We start from the raw sequence: 21,195 nt of genomic DNA on the forward strand, positions 1-21,195 counted from the left end.
TTTTAGCAAGGCCCCAAACCTATCATCTTATCAAATCCTCTGGGTTGGGGGCCTAGCAATCAACGTTTTTAAAAGGCTCTCTAGGTCACTCTAATGCATACTCAAGGTTGAGAACCACTATTATATATACATATCATTATAAGATCAAATTTTAAAAATCTTCCCACTGCCTATGAAAATAAAGACTCCTTAACATAGTATAAAAAGCGCACAGTTTGAGGTGCCCTAAAATATGCTCTGTATCAGCTTTTTCTAACTCTTCCTCCCATATTTGCTTATACATATTATACTTCTGAAACTGGCCTACAGTGACCAAAAAAAGAGAGACGTGCTCACTCCCTTTAGGAGAAATATCTCTATCACTAGTCTCTTTCACCTCCTAAAATGTTAGTGTTTTTGCTTCTTAGGTGCACGCTGCATTTCGTCCTGTGTGATGCCTAACACACAGTGCATATTCTGTATGTTATATGAAAAATACATCAATATAAAAACTAAAGAAACCCTTACCTCTCCTTTTTCATTTCGTATTCTTCTGTTGAAATCTTTACCTTCTAGGCACAGAAAATCTTCCCCAGGATGTAAAATACCACATTTGGTGGCAATAGCCCGAGCAGTATTAATATTATCACCAGTGACCATCCGCACAGTAATTCCAGCCCTCTGACATTTCTTTATTGCCTCTGGTACCTGGTTTACAAAGAAAAATTCCTATTAAGAAAGAAAATAAGTATTTCCAAAGGAAAAAAAACCCACTGAACAAATAATGCATTACTGCACAGTCCTACAAATAATGACAATTTTACTTTCATCTCAACATATTCAATATTTCTTGAATTACTCCCAGTAATCTCTTCTTTCCTCTTCTACTGCCACAGTCCTAGTTCAGGCTTCATTTTCAGTTGTGATCCTACTTAATTTGTTTGCATTATTTATTTACCAAAGGCTTCTTAAAATGCCCCCCTCCCCAACCATTATGCAGTTCTTTTCTGGTTGGCTTTCTATCTTTCCAGTTTTATTGCCCAGACAACACGAGAATAAAATGTTGGTGTGTTTTTTAGGGTTATGGGTAGCTCACTTTTTTCCCCCCACTCCATATGTTTTAAGAATTACTTTACTTATTCTTGTACCTTTAATTGTCATGTATGTGCTAGTTAATTTTCAAATCAACATCTTTCTCCCACCTCATTCTGAGTGCTGGGTTCATAATTCCATCAGAGAAGGGACAGTGGAATCTGGGTGTCCAAAACGGGTACCATGTTTTTTAAAATCTACCTAACAGAAACCTAGGGGTCATCTGACCTCTTCCAAATCTCTCTTACTCTACCCACCTTTAAAGGACAATGAGTCCTTGGATTCTACCTCAAACCTTCCCTGCACCTTGTCTCCCCTGCTTGTTGCCTGAACTACTGAAAATAGCTTTCTAACTGGTATCCCGTCTTTACGTTTGTTCCTCCTGTAAAACAACTGATATACCTGATAGAATTATTTTTCTAATAGATTTTCTTAAAAATACATGATGATTCCTCTACTGTTAACACTATAAGCCGCAAAGTTCTTAGTATAATAGAGTATCACACTTGAACCTCAAAATAATTTCTAGATTTATCTAGAATTTTTCTCTATGATACAACTTGATGGATGAATAATCTATATATTGTTTCTGTCTCTCTGCTTCTGGCAATTCCCTTTGCCTAGAAAATACTTCCTGCTCTTCTCTAACCAGGAAATCCATATTGATTCCTCCGGAGCATAGGCTGCAAATGCAAATGCCTATCGGGCCATGCGGGTAACATAAATGAGAAAAACACAGAACCCAACACTAATGCCTAATGAGAAAGCTATTTGGCTTTAGCTTTTTTTTTTTTTTTTTTACTGTGGTGGAATAAATGCCCATTGTTGACAAAACCTACCACTTCAAGAGAAAGCAGAAACCTACATTTGTGTATGCTCTCTCAATACATAATGCTTTACACACACACACACATCCCCACACCCACACGGTCCAAAGAAAATTTGACTGAAAGCTAAATCTGGCCTTGCAGGCTGAAGGTTTATGACTTCTACTGTAAATATAGTTTAAATGTAATGTCTCTGGAAGCACCTTTCATGACCTATCTAGACAAAATTGTGTCTTTGTACAGCATATACATTAAAAAACAAATCAATATTTGATTTTGAAAACATTGGTTAGCTGTATAAAATGTAATATATATCCCGATATCTCATTTGAGATAAAAAGTAACCCAAAATTGTCCACCCAAGCACTCACTGATTACGTGGTATCCTGAGAGCATTTGGAATAGAGGGACACTGAATAACAGAGAAACTGGTCTTGGGTTAAAACCATGTGGCAAATAATATTTAAGAAGGGCAAACTAACATTTATTAATGGCCCACTAACCATACCAAATACCTCCACATAAAGCTCACAAACCACCTCCACTTTTACAGATAAGAAACTGAAGAGAACCTTGTTCAAGTACCTATGCAAATTCAATAAAGCTGGATTTATTCTAGATAGCTAATTAATCAAAATTCTCTGTATCAGAAATGCAGTCCACCATACCCACACAGAGAAGCCTGCTTTATATTACATGGTCTCATGTTAGTCTCAAAATATCCATCTCATTTTGTGATACTAAAAAAATTAAGTGCCACTTTCATGTTTAAAAAAAGATGAAACTCTTTATCAATGCCAAGAGCATGATAACAGCAATCTATTTTCCAAAGGACAAAAGTTGTAGACACCCTGATCTAATATTACATTTAGGTAAGAGTTAAGCCATTAATCAATGTATAAAACTGGTTTCCTTTTGACCAAAGGTTAGCAAACATTACCCACCTGGATATTTCAACATTTCTAAATAGGCTGCAGCTTCTGATTCTCTTATTCCATTGGTAGTGTCATTTACCACTCACCTAGAGATGCAAGGAGACTGACTGTCCCTCCTCTGTAACACATCTAATTGTGGAGCTATACTTTCCTCAGGAGATCTCCTGGAGCCCCTCAGGTGAGTATCCCAGCCTAGCTTACTTTCAGGCTAGTAGGTCCAAATGCCTATGTGACATACATTTGGATGTTTCAGACACCTCAACAATGTGAAGAATAGTATATCCAAACCCAACAGATTCATTCCTATTGGTTCTACCTCCATTTGAAATCATCCCCTTCTTTTCATCTTCCCTGCCACACTATATGTAGTGCTAAGCCATGATCATCTCTTGCCTGGGATCACTGCAATAATCTCCTGGCCTCCCTGCTTTGCTTCCTTGTTCTGTTTCTTACACAGTACCCAAAATAGTATTTTAACAACACAAATTATGTTACTTCCCAGCCTGAATTTCTTTAATTACGTCCTACTGAGTTTTAGAATAAAATTCAGAACCTTAATTGTCTTGTAAGACCAAAGATAATCTTATCTGCCCCTTCTTGTCCACACTTACGGCCATATTAGCCTCCTTTCTATCTTTGAAATAAATAGCTAATACTTTCTCACCCTCAGCCCGCTCTCTGAATTTTTTGTTCCATTTGCCTGGAATATTCTTCTTGCAGCTATTAATATGTTTGGCTCCCTTTTAGCTATCAGATCTCAATTCAAATGTCTTATCTTCAGAGATCTCCTAATGTGGTCTCTCTAAGTTACCTAATTTCATCACCCTGAGCATATCCTTTATAGCCCTTTTCACACTTGTAATTGTCATAGCTGGTTATCACCCTCCCAACTCCCCCCATATGCCAGCCAGAATGTAAAGCCCCTGAGGGCAGGGACCAAGTCTTATTCCTTAGAGAATATATTTTCACTTGGCATACTGTCCAAGTATTTATCATTTTGTCTGTTTGTCTTACTTCTCTAGAAGATAAACTTCATGACTATTTTGCTTACTGCAGTATTTCCAGTTCCTAAAAAAAGTACCTGGTACTACACATTGGGTGTTGAATCAATTAGCTGATAGTCATTGAACAAAAGCTGCTTTTGCCTTTGTGCTTTTACTCATGTTGCTTCTTTGCTCAGAATGTGCTTACACCTGTCCCTTGAGGTCCAGCTAACACCGCATCCGTTAAGACTCAGATCAGGTAATTAACCTCCCAGAAGTCTTACCTGACCCCTTCAGTGGTTAACAGAGCATAGCGTCTTTTAAGTACACATGCTTTAGACAAAACCAGATTTGATTAGTTCTATGGTCTAGAGCTAACCTCTATACACCTCGATTTTTTTTTTCATCTGTTAAGTGAGAGTAGTAAGTCACAGAGGTGAATATTAAATGAAATAACACATGTAAGGCAGTTGGCATAGTATCTGGCACACAGTAAGAATTAATTAAAAAGATGCTATTGCTTTAAACAAAGTTGGGGGCTCATGTTCTGTGCCCATATAACATGCTCCGGATAAATCTAACAATGTACTAACATCCTGAGTTATATTTACATGTTTGTCCATTCCCACCCAAGAATGACTTCTTTGAGGCCAGGGAATATACCCTAGTATAATGCTTGGCACACAGTTGCTAAACAAACTTTAAAATAAAGGACTTAAAGAGAAAAAGCAAAGTGTATAGTTGCATGCTGTCAAATCAGGTAACAGGATGTTTAAATTCAAATTAAATCTAAAAATTCCGTTTTTCAGTTGTACTAGCCACGCTTCAAAAATTCAGTAGTCACATGTGGTGAGGAGCTACTGTGGGAACAACATACAGAAAACTATCATCACAAGAAAGTTCTACTCAACAGTGGTGGTCTAGAGACCATGAAAACAAATAACTTAATGCATCTGGAATTTAATACAAATATCAACTGAAAAACCTACGCAGCTCAAGGCACTGTGCTAGGTTATGGTGCTGTCAAGTACATAAGATCCCAAAGAGAAGTGGTCTAATTAAAAACCGTCAATAAGTAGCATATACATCGCAAGCACTATTTTTTCACCTGTCTTGGATTCACCCAGGAAAAAAGAAATAAAATCACAAACACCAAGAATGTTACTAGAAAGCTGGTTCCAGTCAGTGCCTGGATCCCCTAGGGTTAAGAGAATCTGCACATGAAAAAGCACAGAACGTTTCACCACCTCAGGTCTCACAGGGTCTTCAATCCCCACAACAGCAATGCATGTAAGACCGGTGACAATATCATTTTCATTATCCCACTCTGGTTCAGGTTCTCCCGCTGGGAAATCTCTGAATGCAAGACATATGGTTCTCAAGCCTTCTGATGCCATCGGTTCAATCACTGTTTTTACAATATCATCACGGTCCCTTGGTCTGAATACTTTTGCCTCACCATTAGCACTCAAGATTTTGAAACACCTAAAAGGAAATGTTGAATCCAAACATCAGTAAGTAACAAAAATAATGGTTAGTGCCGTTTAAGTGAACTGGAAGGGCTAGAAATCATGGGATCTGACATCTGGAATTTAGAGGATCACATATGTTGCATTTCCACAGACTTAAATCACATTGGCTTTTTACCCTCCCCTTTATACAACAGTTCTACTTTTTATGGTTCTCACTTGATAGTTCTCCACTTTATCAGTTACTCTAGATAGTCTCTAAACCTTCTCTCTTGGAAATGCAATGCTTTTAAATTTTCACAAAGAACCCCTAGTGGCAGAGGAGAATAAACTACACACCTGTCCATTCTGGTACAGAATTAGGCATTAACTTGAACACAAAATTCACAAATAGTCTTCTTTTAAAGTAGAAAGTTTAATCAACCCCTTACCTGAGATGCTGTTTCACCACCTACATTGTTTTAACCATGAAAGAAAAAAACTTACTGTTAAAGTAAGCATTCTACTGAAATGAGAGAGATAATGCCAAAATAGTTTTATTTTTCAGTGACACTAACTACAAAATTTTAGTTATATAGTAAATAAAAGTCACACTATGTACTTCCCTAGTTAAACTTTCCTTTTCGTGACTCCTTTCTCTGCTCCTCTCCCTTGGTGAGGCCGCCTCCTCCTGTGTCTGGGCACAACTTCTGTTTTGGTGATTTTCCAAAGCTCTCCATCACTGCTGAGGAGCTCCATTTGGATGCTGTAGCAACACCTTAGATCTACTGCGTGCAAGTCTAAACGCTGCCTCCTCAACATCAACATCAGCCCCAACAATTCCAATGTAAATCTAAAAGTCTCACCTGAACACTTCCTTTTTCTGCATCACCTATACAGTATCAGCTCCTAAGTCCCAAAACTGGGCCTCTTAACAGCCTCCTAAATGTTGCCTCTCCTTGCTGTTCCCCCTGCTGCTGCCTTCTCCTGGCTCCTACTTTAAGCTAGAGCTAGTGTAATAGCTTTTTAAATGAATTATCTGTCTCCAGCCCATCCTTTCTTTCCCTCCAACCCACCTTACTTCCTGATGTAAGAATCATCTTCAATCACAGATTTGGTCATTCTACTACCTGACGAAAAAAATACTCCAGTTACATCCTCTGGCCCACTTAATTTTCCTGCTTAGCTTAACGTGTAAGAGCCCCTACAACAAAATGCACATATTACTGTGGGACTATTACCTATCAGACTGCAAGCTAGATATTTCATATGCATCATTTTATTTCACTGTCACCGAGCTGGTGGTCAAAAAGCTTGATTTGGTTTTGATTCAAAAATCTCTCCTGTATCACCTATCAGCTATTCAGCAAGACATGGATGAGACAGATCTCTAACCTTTCACCCTGACATCAGATAGCCAAGGGTTCAATGAAGGGAAGAGGCTCTGTGTGGCCTGTGTGTCACAAAGGCACATGACTACCCAGCTGAACCATGTGACTTGCTAACTCCCCAATATTGCCCGTGTATTCCCACCTCCTTCCCTTTGATGTGGCTTCCTTCACATTGATGTTCTCACTTCATACCAAAACCTATCTGAAGTGCCGTATCTTTCATGACAATGATCTCATCTTAAAACTCTGTAACCATCTGTCATGTGCTGCCATTTCAGTAATTTATTTATAGACCTGTCTCTTAAACCTTAATCTGTCAAGCAAGATAACACTGGATTATAAGCTACATATAAGCAAATTAAAAGTAAAATTCTTTAAATGTTACAAGTTCCAATGGGCTGCTCTTAAATTGTGTTTTTAAATTCTCTACTGGAATTAAGGAAACCAAAATAATTTCAACACCTATAATAACGTACAAACATTAGGGAAATTATACCTAAGTGTATAATGTCAAAACTGAAACTACTCGTCTGTAAAAGGACAGATAAAAGAGAAAAATGACCACTTAAAATGACAGGAAATATTTAAATATCACAGTGCAGCAGCACAGACCTAAAACCTCACTCTGATATAAAAGGAGAATTCTTAAGATCTAGGGTTAATGCTCTGCTACTCTAAGAACTTATCTGAAATTCATTCATCGCATTTTCTGAGCTCACTATCTACAATGGGGCGTTGAAGATCATGAGTTTTTCTTCCCAGGAGGCCTTTATTTCTCATAATCCTCTATAACAACGGAGTCAACATGTCTAAAAGCAAAGATCAAGGTTTACTTTATTAAGTCTACCAGACTGAATGTAATGGGCACATTTTCCCTACAGCAAAATACTATGAAATAAAAGAAGCAGAAGTACAAAAATGGCAGAATACCATGGGCAAATATCTAGATACCATTAAAATATACTGAAAAGCTCTGAGGTCCTATCAAATGCCTGATGTTCACAAAAAAGGAAATAGCAACAATAACAACACAGTAGGTATTCCATAAAGCAACTATAGTGAGCAATTTATTCATCTAAGCATTTTACTCTTACTTTTTCAGAATTATCTCAGATGCACCCTTGCTGAATATTCGATAACTTCCATCTGAATTTTTCAGGACAGTACTCATGGACTTCCTAACAGAATTGAAGGTGTAGACTTTGTACAGTGCTTCTTCTGGTATTTCATTTCTAACATCCTGATAATCTCGTTTTAAATCCAAAAGAAGTCCCAACAAGGCACATTCAGTTTTATTACCAACATGACGAGGTAATCCACCCTCTTTCTCTGGTGGCTATAAGAGAAAAAGGTTTAGAAGCTAGTATCATCTTGTTTCTCTATGACAGTTTAACTTATAATGTAAAATAGAATGCGACATTCTAAAACAAAACTACATAGGAAACTTCTAGTAATATCAGCATTTCAAAGAGGGACACAAAAAGGTACGGTAGGAAGGATCTCTGAGGCGAGAATGACATGGATTCCAATCTCAGCCCTGCCAGTTACTAGCTACGTGAATTTCTAGCAAGTTACCCCACTGCTGTGGTCCTTGGCTTCAGCAACTGGAAAACAGGTGCACTTATGACCCAAGAATTAAGTGAGATAAGGCATGTAAAGTTTAAAGTTGGTTCCTGACACATAGATTTAATAAATTTTAATTCCTTTCCTTTTCTCTTCCTGTTTTCATTGAACATTTAAATAATTCAAAATTAAATCTACTATACAAGTTTTTAAACTTAAAGCACTGCTGCCTTAAATATATGTATATAAAAGCTTTACTTCCTTCATCGTATCTTCACAAATACCACCTTATATATAATTATCACTATAGTAGTAAGGCCAGATGTGATCATCTTTACTTAACAACTGAAGAAAGTAAAGCTCAGACTTTCAGCTAGTAAAAGGCAAAGCTAGATCTAGAACCAGGATCCCATAACTTTTCAGTATAATAATCCAATTCATGCGTATTTTCACTAGACAAGTTGTAATATTAATTCTGCTCATGGCCTTCATCCATAAATCACTAGAACACATACCAACTTAAGCAATTCCACACTTTATGTTGCAAGTTAAGACTTTTAACTTGCAAAGTTAAAAATATTTTATTCTAAGGCAGCAGAAAGTCTAGAATTACTTTATTGAGTTAGTTTCAAAAAGTCTAAGGATGACTTCATTGGTAGGATCTACTGAGTAACCAAACAGATCATATAGCAAGCACATATAAAAACATATTCATTTAAGTTGAAATCTGGTTTCAAAATTTTCTCTAGAAAATTGAGAGTTGACTTTCTACAGTAAGATAGCCTGGTCTTTCACAAAATATGCTTAATAAGAATTTAAAATTAAGAACTTGTTATAAGGCTTGAGAGTTTCTAAACATGGGAAATTCAAAATACAGGAGGAGGAAAATGCAAGTGAACAAGGTGTAAGTTGATCAACAGGTCTTTCTTGTAATGCAAATTGTATTAAAGAAACTTACATACATTATCTGACTATATGACTTTTAAAAATTTAACACATCCAGTTCTCCAATAAGGGTAGGTCTGAAGAGCTACATTAAGTCTATTATTACACATTTAAAAATTAATTTTCATATATAAATTATTAAAGAAACCTTACCAATATTTTTGATGTATAAGCACAATTCACAGAAATTCCTGTTACAAGATGGGACAAAATATTTGGTGGAATGGCTTCTGGTTCAGGAATCTTTTTATAGTGTTTTTCATTTATGTAAGCTTGAACAACCGTCATTCTGTTCATTGTCAATGTCCCTGTTTTATCTGAACAAATAGCTGTAGCATTTCCCATGGTTTCACAAGCGTCCAGATGCCTTACTAAGTTATTATCTTTCATCATTTTCTATGGTGACGAAAACAAAAAAACAAAACAAAAACACCTAGTTAAGCTACATACAAAACCACTCATTATATAAAATTGTAAAGTGCTTTAGGTTAAGAACTAAACTCCCAGCTATATACAGTATAAAGCATTAATTTAATACTGGAAGAATTTTAGTATATTTGACCTATTTGAATAAGCTAAAGGGATATACTAGCTTTCTGTAGTTTTTTTTTTTTTTTACCAATGCATAACATAATCTAGTAAATGAATACAGATACCTGCACTCATATGCAAATCATGTTGACTATATGCCTCCAACAGCCTCTGCGAAGTGTCTTCACATTATGTAAGAGCAATGACAATCTGTATTCCAAGTACAGAGGTACTTACAGCATTGTAAAAGTATATGACATTTAAGGATTATGTCTCCTTATAAAGTGGAAAACAAATCACCAAGGAAAAAGTAGCTTTATCAGTTAAAATACAGAGCCTGTGGGCTTGTCTGATTTTTTCTTTTTGACTCTGATAGACTGAGATAATGTATCAAAACCAGAATGGGTCATTTTTATCTCTTCCATATGCTGGTACACCTGGCATTCTCATCCTTAGGATAATCTCTTCCTCTTATTTACAAGAACAAAACAGTTTCAAAAAAAACTAAGAGTTTTCACAGTAGCCCCAAAAGGCATTTAAGTTAAAATGCTTGATAATTCATTTTCAAAAATGTAGAATGAGTTAAAAATGACAAGAGCTATTTTACAACGTGTATTCTGTGACTACTGATATGCAAGATACTGCAAAAATTGGTTCTTTGAAGAAATAAATATGCAGAAGAGGTGTACCTCCCAAATTACGTGTGATTTGCATGAATATTGAAGATTAAAAGAATGAAGTTCTACAGTGAAAGAACAGGTGCTCAATTTCACAAAGTACTAATAAAGGATCCAGAAAGACTACACACCTCCATGAAAAAGAACTTAATTGGTAACATTCGGTCTAAATATTTAATAAAAGCTTAAAGAACAGTAGTTAAAATGCTCTTACTCATTTTCTAGTAATGTAAATTAATTCTGCCTGTATCTTTTTGATCAATTGAAAAATTAATGTTATTGATGACTACTCAAGATGAACTGACAGTACTGATAAAATGATCAGTGTCTAAAACTTATTTCTAATTATTTCAAAACATCAAAAAAAAGACAAATAGGTGACTGCACTGTATTTCATCACATTGAAACATTTACCATTTGAAATGAAAGATGTTAAATGCCTGAAAAGAAAATAAACTCAAACAGTAAGCAAAAAATATTCTTATCTTGACGGGTTTATTGTAAAATATGTTGGAATACTAAGGATCAGAGAGCTCTAGCAGAAACCGTGACTATTTATATTGCTCATCACCATCAGCAATACTACTTAAGAATAGCTAATTTAACACCAGGAAATTGACAAGAGCCGCATTCTTCCCATTAAGTATAATTTTACCTGCAAAGCCATTTGAAAGGTCAAAATTGCCCAAGCTAAACCTTTTTAAAAATCCAATTCACCTTTTCCATATAAGATCTAAAATTAATTAAAATAAATTAGTAACCTTCAACCAGATTACAAAAACAGTAGTGAGCAAAGGCGTCAACTACTACAGGTGACACTGGAAGAGACTGAGTAGAGTAAGAGCAGGCGATTTACAGCAAGAGCAAGTGGGCCCTGGATTATGTGACAAACTACGGGAGGGCTGGTGAGGCTGGACCAGAGGAGCACCAAGAGGTCGGCAGGGCCACACTGGCCGGACCCTGCAGGCCACGGGGAGCTTGGATTTTTTTCTCAGTATGATGTAAGGAAATAATATAGCTGAATTCTATTTCAGAAACAGGAGTCTGCCTACCGTGTGGAAGCTCGGCTGTGTTGTGATGAGGGTAGAAGAGTGCAAATGAGGAGGGCTGAGAAGGTTCAACTTGAGAGAAGCCTCTATGGTGTTTTCCCACACGTCAATGACACGCATTCTTACTTTAATTTTACAGATGGAGAAAAGGGAGGTGATGTGACTTGCAACATAACTACCATGTAACAGTGAAAATTAAGCTAGAACTTTGCTTCGCGGGGTTGTGCTCGGTTTTGTGTCAAGGCTGCCCTGTGAGGAAATGTATACATCTTGATGTATAGAGACCTTCAACTTGGCGGGGGGAGGGGGGCGCTGTGACAGCATTTCTAAAGGAAACTAACTATAAATTTCTGGAAAACTCCTTTCAGAACCAGAAAGAAAAGAGTCACCACAGGTGTGAATTTTCTCTACCAATGAAAGCTTTAAACTTAGTAAATCGACTTAACCCTTTTCTGCTTACCTTGACTGAGTAAGCCAGGGAGATAGTGACGGCAAGGGGAAGACCCTCTGGTACCGCAACCACTAGAACTGTAACTCCAATAATGAAGAACTTCACAAAATATTGTATGTAAATTGGTGTGCACTCCGCAAGCCATGGTCTCTTCTGAACCCAGAAGGTATCGATGACAAAATATAATACTAGAATGATAACTGTGATGGCAGACATCAACAAACCTTTCAGTATATTAAAAAAAAAAAAAAAAGAAAAAGGAAAAGGAAAAAATGTCATTATTTCAGTAGTCCAGACACTCCCCATTGTCAGTTACATATTAGCCACCAGAAGAAATTACCACTGGTTTGAGAATACTTACTTTTATTTCTCTGAGAAACTGTTACCTCTTTTTTTTTTTTTTAATTGCACCTAACTCATCGTTTGGCATTGTCAGATTTAATTTCTGCTTCCAAGTATAGCCCTGTCCCCAGCAGAACTGGTAGGAAAGTGTTTATGATTCTTTCCTAGACTTAATTTTTTATCTTCCGCCTTCTACTAAAGCTAAGACAAAATAATAGGCAACGACAAGGAAAATACCGAAAGCTTAGAGTAAGTGGGTACTTTATATATTGGCAACTGCTTACTGTTGAAAGAGAAGACGGTAAAAATCTGATCAATGGGGAGACTTGGAATTAAATATTCAACCCTATGTCTTTTATTAAAAAAATTAATTTTCTCAATTGTTTTTTCATCTATCCTTAGTGCTTCATGTTTTACAAACCATTTACCTGTTTTGTTTACTTGTTAGCCTATTACAAATGAGTACTAAAAAATAAGACAAATTCACATATCTGCACCTAATAATCTAACCATCTTAAATCCACCCTTTTCCCCAACACTGAGGCAGTATTACCCTTTGGCTATATGTTACAAAAAGCGAATATTTGCTATTGGATAAACTTACTCAGAACAGAAGCAAAACCTCACTTTTTCCAACATACTCCTAAGAAGTAGAATTACATAATTTAAGCGATTTTAATAGTATATGCTGATTTATCCAAGTGTTCTTTTACATGGATGATACTACTGGAGGGCATGCTCTGTTTTTAGCTAAGAGCTCTGCTTCTGCTTCTTTTCTCCACCCTAGAGTAGTTTTATTAACAGGTGTTTTCTAGTGAGGATAGCAATTTAGTAACTTCGGCCTCACCAGGATGGTGCTCCAACTAAGCATTTCAATTTAAGTAAATGATAATTTTTAGAAAAACATATACCTAATTTTCTTCATAGTCAGTAAAAAGATGAGCAAAATGTGTGGTGAAATTTCTTTTTATTAAAATATAGTTGGGGGGCACCTGGGTGGCTTATAGTTGATTAAGTGTCTGGCACTTGACTTTGGCTCAAGTCATGATCTCAGGGTCCTGAGACTGAGCCCTGCATCAGGCTCTGCGTTCAGCAGGGAGTCTGCTTGAGGATTCCCTTCCTCCTCCTCTCCCTCTACCCCTCCCCTCACTCACATACATTCTCTCTCCATCTCTCAATCAATCAATCTTTCTTTTGAAAAAATAAAATAAAATATAGTGGGTAATCTGCTCTGAGTACCCACACTGCTAGCACTCTCTACTGGTCCCAGAAATCCTGAGAAATTCAGAGATGAGCGTATGGGCTTGTGAACTGGGCAGTCTTTGGCACTAATCCTAACCTGACCACTTATTAGTTAGTTCCTACCACGTATACTGGGGATTAGAGTCCCTAAGCTGCAACGGTATCATGATGATCTGCAATAACTCAAAGACCTGGTATACTGTGGATAAAACGGAAAATATTTTTAAACCTCCTTCCACTCACAAAGCAACAATTTGCAGCCTTAAGTGGGTCAAAAGACCATTTTCAAGCAGAAGGTTAGCATATTTTAAAAGCAAAACCTTATTTTCTTCTGTATATCATACCTGCTTTGCCAATCTGAACAGCCAGCTTTGTAAGTTTCCCTTGTAAGACAGATTTTTCCTTTTTTGGCAAATTTGCTTTCTTTTTGTCTTTTTCATCACCATCTCCACCTTCTTCACTCTTCAAAGGCTGCATTTCCATGGCTGCACCATCCTGGGCTTTTGCTATGTGTAAGAGCAAATAAAACCTCACTACATTTTTAAAGGCACACAAAACTATTAATATTTTGAAACAATTTTTGAAACAAATCAGTTTCTTATAGAAACTAGAAAAGCTTTAAACATTCAGCTTTGTGTGTGCATGGGTCTATGTCTAGCCAGAGAAAATAAGACAATAGTGACATTAGGTTGTGAATCTTCAAACCAGACATTTGAGAATGTTGTGCCAGGTAACAGGGATGAGGCAGAAGAAGAAACATGGGATCCTTAAACTAAGAACTAATACCAAATCACTTCTCTTCCCCCATGTTGTGTTTGGTAAGATTCATTTCCAAACACTATAAATCCCTCCCACTTATGACCATAATAGAACATTATGTGTAAACCATATAGAAAAATGTACATATGTTTACAGACCTAAATAAATGCAAAAAACCATTTAAGTTGTATACTTTGTTTCTTACACATTTTTCCTAGCAATGATATAGTAACCAATGTTAAAACAGTTCAAGTGCTGAAGTTGAAAGTTACCTACATCTGGATTTTTCTTAGCTTACTACCACAAATCATAGTTAAAAATCTTATTGCCATTGTAAAGGCAGCATGACTAAGGCACTAGCAGGAAGAGAGGTTAACCCAAGTTAACATAAACTGTTGATTTCCCTTGCTACATGTATCCTACTTTTGGATGAATACAGTACACAGTAGATGTATTTTTGGATATAATGAAAACAAGCTAACTGTACTTTTTATCCTTGTGAACTTACCTTTGTTGCGATTCTCAATAGCGCCATCTTGTTTCTTATCTGTAGGAACAAAATGGGAATTAAAGCTTTCCAAAAGAAATAAAGACAGCCATGCTAAATTATGCAGAGGTAGTTCACATTTCTATAACAGAATTGTTACACAGTGGTGTGTGCTTGTATAGATTAGAAAGCATTTGGCTTGTAATGACCTGCTGGGTCAATCATTCCCTAGGTCTTCACCAGGGGAAATACTCCAAAATAATTTGGGGCATCAGTATTTGTTTGATTTCTCCACAAGACTTTACTCCTGCATATGCTGTAATGAACCCAAATATGGTACAAGAGGTTCTCAAACTAAATACACATGTAATTCTAAGAATGGAGAAATGTCACGAAGACAACAGGCACACAGGATGTTGGGAAGACAGGAGAGGCAAGCCAGTAAAATTAGAATATGAATGTAAAGAACGGGCCAGTAGGACTACCAGTTAAGATAATTCACCAAATTAGTTTTCAATTTGGAGAAAACAAAGATGGGAATGTCTAAAGCAATAAAGTAATCAAGGAGGGACTGAGTCTATTGTCTGGAGCAGGCAGTGTAATACTGAAAATGAGAAAGAGGAAGCAGAGCCAATCCTTCTTCCACCTTCTCTATCTCGAAGAGCTATCTTCAAACTGGGAAACATGGAACAGAGTCAAGAAGGAACAGATGTTCAAGATAGATGACGAGAAAGGAAGAGACTATCTAGCTACTTTCAATAGGATCTGACTTCAGAGGAACCAGACAGCTACATTCTAGACTAGGAAGGAAATGAGAAAGATTACCCTGAACTGCTTCTGGGTAACGGCCAAAGCAGTGAAGGGAATGAGAGAAGGGCTGGAGTCCACAGATGGAAAATGCCCCATTCTAGGAAGAAAAACAAAACAAAACAAAAACACAACCCCAAGAATCAAAAATGATAGACAATGAGTTAGATGTTCATTCCTGGGAATATTTTTGACTGGATTAATAAAAACAGAGGTATAAGATCTTAGAAAAAATAGTGCTTGTTAGAAAAGACACTGTGGGGTCAACAAGAATAAAGTCATGATGCAAACTTCCCTTACAAAAATAAGTAAATAGGGTCCATTGACCTTAGACTCCTATAAATTAGAATGCAGCGCAGTGTATGGTTAAGCGCACAGACTCTTGAGCTAAACAAGCAGGTCTGATCTGCCACTTACTAGATCTTTGACCTGGAGCAAGTACATAATCTCCGTAAGCCTCAGGTTACTCATCTTTATGTCCTAGGGTTTTAAGGATTAAGGAGATAATGCACATAGCATTCAGTAAGTGGTATCATTATTACTGGTTTTCAAATTGCCTTCCACTCCACCTTAAGAAACCTAAGGAGGCACGTGGAGGGCTACTGTAAGGACTGGAACAGGAGAACTTAGAATGGGGGTCTTGCTACCTTCAACTTGCAGTCAGAACTGTTCGAATACATTTTTGTTTAAACTAAAAATTTTGCAACTGAAGACAAAACCCCAAATAATAAAACATCCAAATATTAAAAACATGGTTGTAGTTATAGCAAACCAAGATTTTAGGAAGGTTTTTATTTTAGAAGATCTCAAAATACGTATGTGTAGGAGAGAAACAGGGGCTTACTCTCCTAAGTAAAATTAAGTAAATCCAAGTGGTTAAACCACAGTAAACTGCTGTCACCCTAAAGAGAAAGAACTCTGGAGGTGCCAACCTGAGCACGAGAAAAGGGTGACATAGCAGATACTTAGAAGCAGGGTGGGGAAGGCTTTTTTAAAAAGAGTAACAAGCCAGGGGCACCTGGGTGGCTCAGTCATTGAGGGACTTCCCGGGGTCCTGGGATCGAGCCCCGCATTGGGCTCCCTGCTCTGTGGGAAGCCAGCTTCTGCCTCTGCCACTCCCCCTGCTTGTGTTCCCTCGCTCGCTGTCTCCCCTGCCCAAATAAATAAATAAATCTTAAAAAAAGTAACATGCCTCCAAGCTAAGTAATTCTGAGCAGTCTCCCTACCTACCTATGACAGTTCTGGTAAGATCCTTGTGGCTAAACTATGGTTATCAATTTTTGCTGAGGATAGCTCAACTTGTAGGGACAGCAGGTACAATGGGTCAAGATCAAATTTCTAAAATCTTGGTATCTAATACTTTGGGCTAAATGTAATAAACAGAATGGGTGTCAACGTAAAGTCTTCATGTCCAGAAACCCACTACTTAAGTACAGACGGGGAAATGTGAATAGTAGAAAACATGAAATAGATTAAAAGCTCAATGAGACCAAAATGTGATATGACTGACAAAGAAAGCTACCACTGAAGAAGCAGAAGAGATAAGCAAATCGGAAGTGAGAGTTTAATTCATTTTGCTGGTCAGGTAACAGAAAGATGCTAAAACTAAACAGAATAAAGCAAGCTAACGCAGGTGTTCAAGGAGATGCTGAATTTGTCTGGCTAAGTAAAAGGGATTGATGTATGCACTAAAGGCCCTTGATGGACTGTGATGTCTACAAGAAAAATGGGGAAAGGGAAGGGACTCCATTAATTCTACCACTTGAGAGTACTATATTAACTTTTTGTAGAACGTTTCATATCAGAACCTCATAAAAGAAGTGTATTTTTCTGTGCCAGTTCTTACAACCAGGTGCTGTATTTCCAAATACCCATTCTCAGAGAAAATTGCTGATCTTACTTTTCTTTTCCTTTTTCTTTTCATCTTTCTTTTCTTCCTCTTCACCTCCGGCTCCAAGTAAGGTAAAGATAATTCCAGTTTGAGAATTAACACCTACAGCAGTAACGACCATTCTTCCAGAGCCTTCCATTACATGAGTACCTATAGCAACAGAAAATCTGTTTTTTAAAATTGTTATGGCTTTTTTCCTCCTACCTTCAAATTTCAAACTTAGTCATATTGTCTTTAATATCCAGTACTTAATAAGATAAATTCAGTAAGACATTAAATAACCTAAATTCTTATGCTGAAGGTTTTAACTCTGTAATCCATCTCAACTGAATTCAAAGCGCATGCCATTTACCATGCCATATTGGGCAAATTATCACATCTCAACTCCTCACCCATAAAATGAGGATAACAGTACCTACCTTTAATAAAAACAATGAGACTCAAATAAAGGTACAAATGTAAAGTGCCTTTGCACACTGCCTGGAATTTGGGAGGGGTTCAAAGAATGCACATTAATTTTATTATCATCATCATTATTGACATTTCTGAGAAACACATTGCTTAAAAAAAAGAATGTTCTTTATAACCAAATGCCCCATTTACCACACCCAAACCCAAATCTCTACCTAAACCAGCTTTTATCCCAGCCAACCTAGATCACTGCAACAGCCTCCTAGCTAGTCTGTCTTTCCAGTTTGTCCTACATCAGTTTTAATCTTCCTAAAATGTGAATTTTCTCACAAGCATCTCATGGCTCAAAAACCTCTGATTCTACACTGCTTAATGGATTAAGTCCAAAGTCTTCACCTTGAGATCAACCAACCCTTCAAACTTTTCATCCACTTCTCTAACATAAAATTCCATGACAGAGAGCTATGGTACAGAAATGGGAACGCTGATTGTATTCTGACTGTCCCTTACAACAATCTTGCAAGTTGGTAGACATTATTTTTTCTTATTTTCTAAACATTTGCCCAAGGTTACGCAACAATTAAGTGTCAAGACAAAGATTCAATCCAGCTTGGTGAGGGGGCAAGGGGCATATTCTTCTTTTAATACAATGCTGACAAGTTTGCTGACCATTCTCCAACTTGTACATCCACATCTCTGCACCTTTCCTAATTAAAAGGCTTCCCATTTCTCCACTGTAGTATTTTTGTGAATTTTAAGTGGCTTTCAAAAGCAACTCTTTTTTCTAAACTCTCAATAAAGTCTTCTTTACCATTATCACGTTTATTTGATCTCCTAGTTTACAACCATATGGGGGACAGGTTCTGTTGCCCCTACCACCGTCTTATCTACCAAATCAATACACAAAGGTTATTTGCTAAATAAAGTCATAAAGCATATGTACTTATTCCAGTAGTTAAAAACTTAACATTTGTCTACTAATTACTGGGGAACTTATCCAATGTGAATATTTGAGGCCTTTGATTTTCTTGCTTTTATTTTTATTTTGTTGTTGTTGTTGTTAAGTAGGTCCCAGCCCCAGAATGGAGCCCAACACGGAGCCTGAACTCATGACCCTGAGATCAAGACCTGAGCTGAGATCAAGAGACGGATGCTTAACCAACTGAACCACCCAGGTGCCCCTGATTTTCTTGCTTTTAAAAATCTATATTCTGAATATTTCACTAATATTAGCCCTTCTGTCAGTGAAAAGGCAAAGAAAACAAGAAATGAAATTCAGGATAGTGAAACAATATTTATTGAGCAACTTCTACATGTAAAAGGCAATTTCTTTTAACAATTCTGGCTTTTGGTAGATTTCCATTTTTTTACGTTCTATTCCTCCTTACCACAGGTAATCAGATGCTGGCGGTTAATGTGCTCAGGCAAAGTAAACAGTTTTTGTTCTGGTCATATCCCCACTGCTAACTGAATAACTGCTTTTAAAAATCTAAATTTAAAAAGCCAAGAACAGCAGTGAGAAAAGGCATCATGAGAATACATTTAAAAATAAATGCATTTTATGTTTTTTAGTACATTTTTGGAATAGGGAAATAAATGCAGAAAAACTTTCCCACCCACATTACGATAAGAGACTCGGCAAAGTTATTTCAGTCTTTTCTTAACCATGGAAAATTTACAGAGTTCTTGCGGTACACTTGATGTGTCAGGGACCTGAGTCTACATAAAGCTTACTAGCAATCTCTGTTAAAATAGAAAAGGACCAAAGTTCAGTTAAAGGACATCAACCTGAAGAGCTAAGGACTTTGTAAATAAGCTAGATGCACATAAAAGTCCCTGCAGTATATATGGCAAAAAGGCAAGAGAGTACCACCTCAGTTTGCCAAATACCATGGCCCAGACAGCCTATGGTGGTTAAGATATAATTAGATTGCCTTCCCCTCCTTGGAAAGACTATAGATTTTATCTGGTTAACAATTACAGTTTCTCAAAACTATGGCAAGGAATAAGTAAAGTAAGTATACGTTGTACTTAAATACATCATATTTCTATATCTAAGATATGTCTACTTAGAATGAATTACAAGTATACCCATGTAAAGAAAAAACCAAATAGGATGTTCTTGGTAGTGCAAAATTTTAAAGGTATACAAATCCCAAGATTTTTCTGAAGAAATAAGTCTGTATTGTAATTGGGACCTCTACCCTTTAATAATGGTGCTTATGTAATTACTCTGATTTTTAGTGGTTTTGCAATAAGCTTTTTAGGCACATATTAAATCTTAAAAAGGTTAATAGTTAGGCTGAAGTATATGCCCAAAAGTTGTGACTCTGACTTAACTTGTCACAGGTTTGACTTTGGTTTCAGTAAAACCATGTTCAATTAAAATATAAAGTTTAGAGAGAAGAACTGAACAATTACAGCCACCATGTTATTATAGTTAAATCAGCATAAATCTCCTTACAATGTATAAAATGTTAGCATTCCATTAACATCTGAAAATGGTAATAGAAGACAAAAAGGCAACATTCTGCTTGCTCCAAACTCTGGTATAATTAAGTCTAACAAACATATGTAAACAACGGTCTTAGAGGCAATTTTGTAAATTCTATAAAGAATCCTAGAAAATTAAGAGTAAAAACCTGAAAATCAAACGTAAAATACTGGCAGTGCTGTTGGAATCAAGTTGTGGTATTCTGGCTTCTTCTCATTCAGCATTTTAGAAGGCCGCGCAGTATTTTCCCACCATCTCGTCCCTTTCATTTCCGATTCACCTCAGGTCAAGCTACCAGTTACTGTTACAAGAGCCTCCCAGGTAGACGGCTACCTCCCCATTTCAAACAGTACCCTCACCTGTACAAATCCTGTTCTTTGTTCTCAGAACATGTCTCACCTACGTGCAAATTCAATGCTCCCCAGTAGATGTGGTGCCACTGCCAGGCCTACTGTTGATTAGTCATGTAATCTTTGATAAATAATTTATGTCTCAGATTTATTCCTCAGCAGTTAAATGAAGGAGTCGGATTAGTAAATTTTAAGGATTTTATCAGTTCTTAAAGACAAAAACAAACAAAAAAACCTAAAAACCTCTCCTTGGTAGTTCATCATAGGGAATTCATTAATTTGCTTTAAAAGCAATCATTCTTTAATTTTATATATCAACAGGCCTTAAGAATAAACGTTAAGACAGAAAAATAGAAAAGTAGAAATCATTAGGCTTATATTTTAGTTTTATCATTACACTAATACTGACTCAAAAACTCTTGGTTTTTTTGTGTTTTTGTTTTTGTTTTTTTTTTGACTTAGGCTCCTCATTTGTAAAATAGGGCTCTGGATTCAAAGATCTCTAATATCTCTGCCAACTTAAAAAAAAAAAAAAGGTCCC

General features: G+C 36.7%; 1 protein-coding gene across 6 annotated transcripts in view; it reads right to left on the reverse strand.

The window, feature by feature from the left end:
• The window catches only part of ATP2B1 (ATPase plasma membrane Ca2+ transporting 1), a 126,233-nt gene that overhangs the window by 23,406 nt on the left and 81,632 nt on the right, over window positions 1–21,195 (reverse strand). For all 6 annotated transcript variants that reach the window (XM_078076405.1, XM_036097285.2, XM_078076404.1 and 3 more), the window contains exons 6-13: window positions 17,409–17,549; window positions 14,723–14,761; window positions 13,800–13,961; window positions 11,881–12,095; window positions 9,317–9,559; window positions 7,750–7,991; window positions 5,064–5,301; window positions 508–687 (exon numbers count right to left, since the gene is read on the reverse strand). In XM_078076405.1, the coding sequence (XP_077932531.1) occupies window positions 508–687; window positions 5,064–5,301; window positions 7,750–7,991; window positions 9,317–9,559; window positions 11,881–12,095; window positions 13,800–13,961; window positions 14,723–14,761; window positions 17,409–17,549 (1,460 nt within the window). The remainder of the gene's footprint in view (window positions 1–507; window positions 688–5,063; window positions 5,302–7,749; window positions 7,992–9,316; window positions 9,560–11,880; window positions 12,096–13,799; window positions 13,962–14,722; window positions 14,762–17,408; window positions 17,550–21,195) is intronic.

The sequence above is a fragment of the Halichoerus grypus genome, chromosome 6, assembly GCF_964656455.1.
Source record: "Halichoerus grypus chromosome 6, mHalGry1.hap1.1, whole genome shotgun sequence".
NCBI classification, from domain to species: Eukaryota; Metazoa; Chordata; class Mammalia; order Carnivora; family Phocidae; genus Halichoerus; species Halichoerus grypus.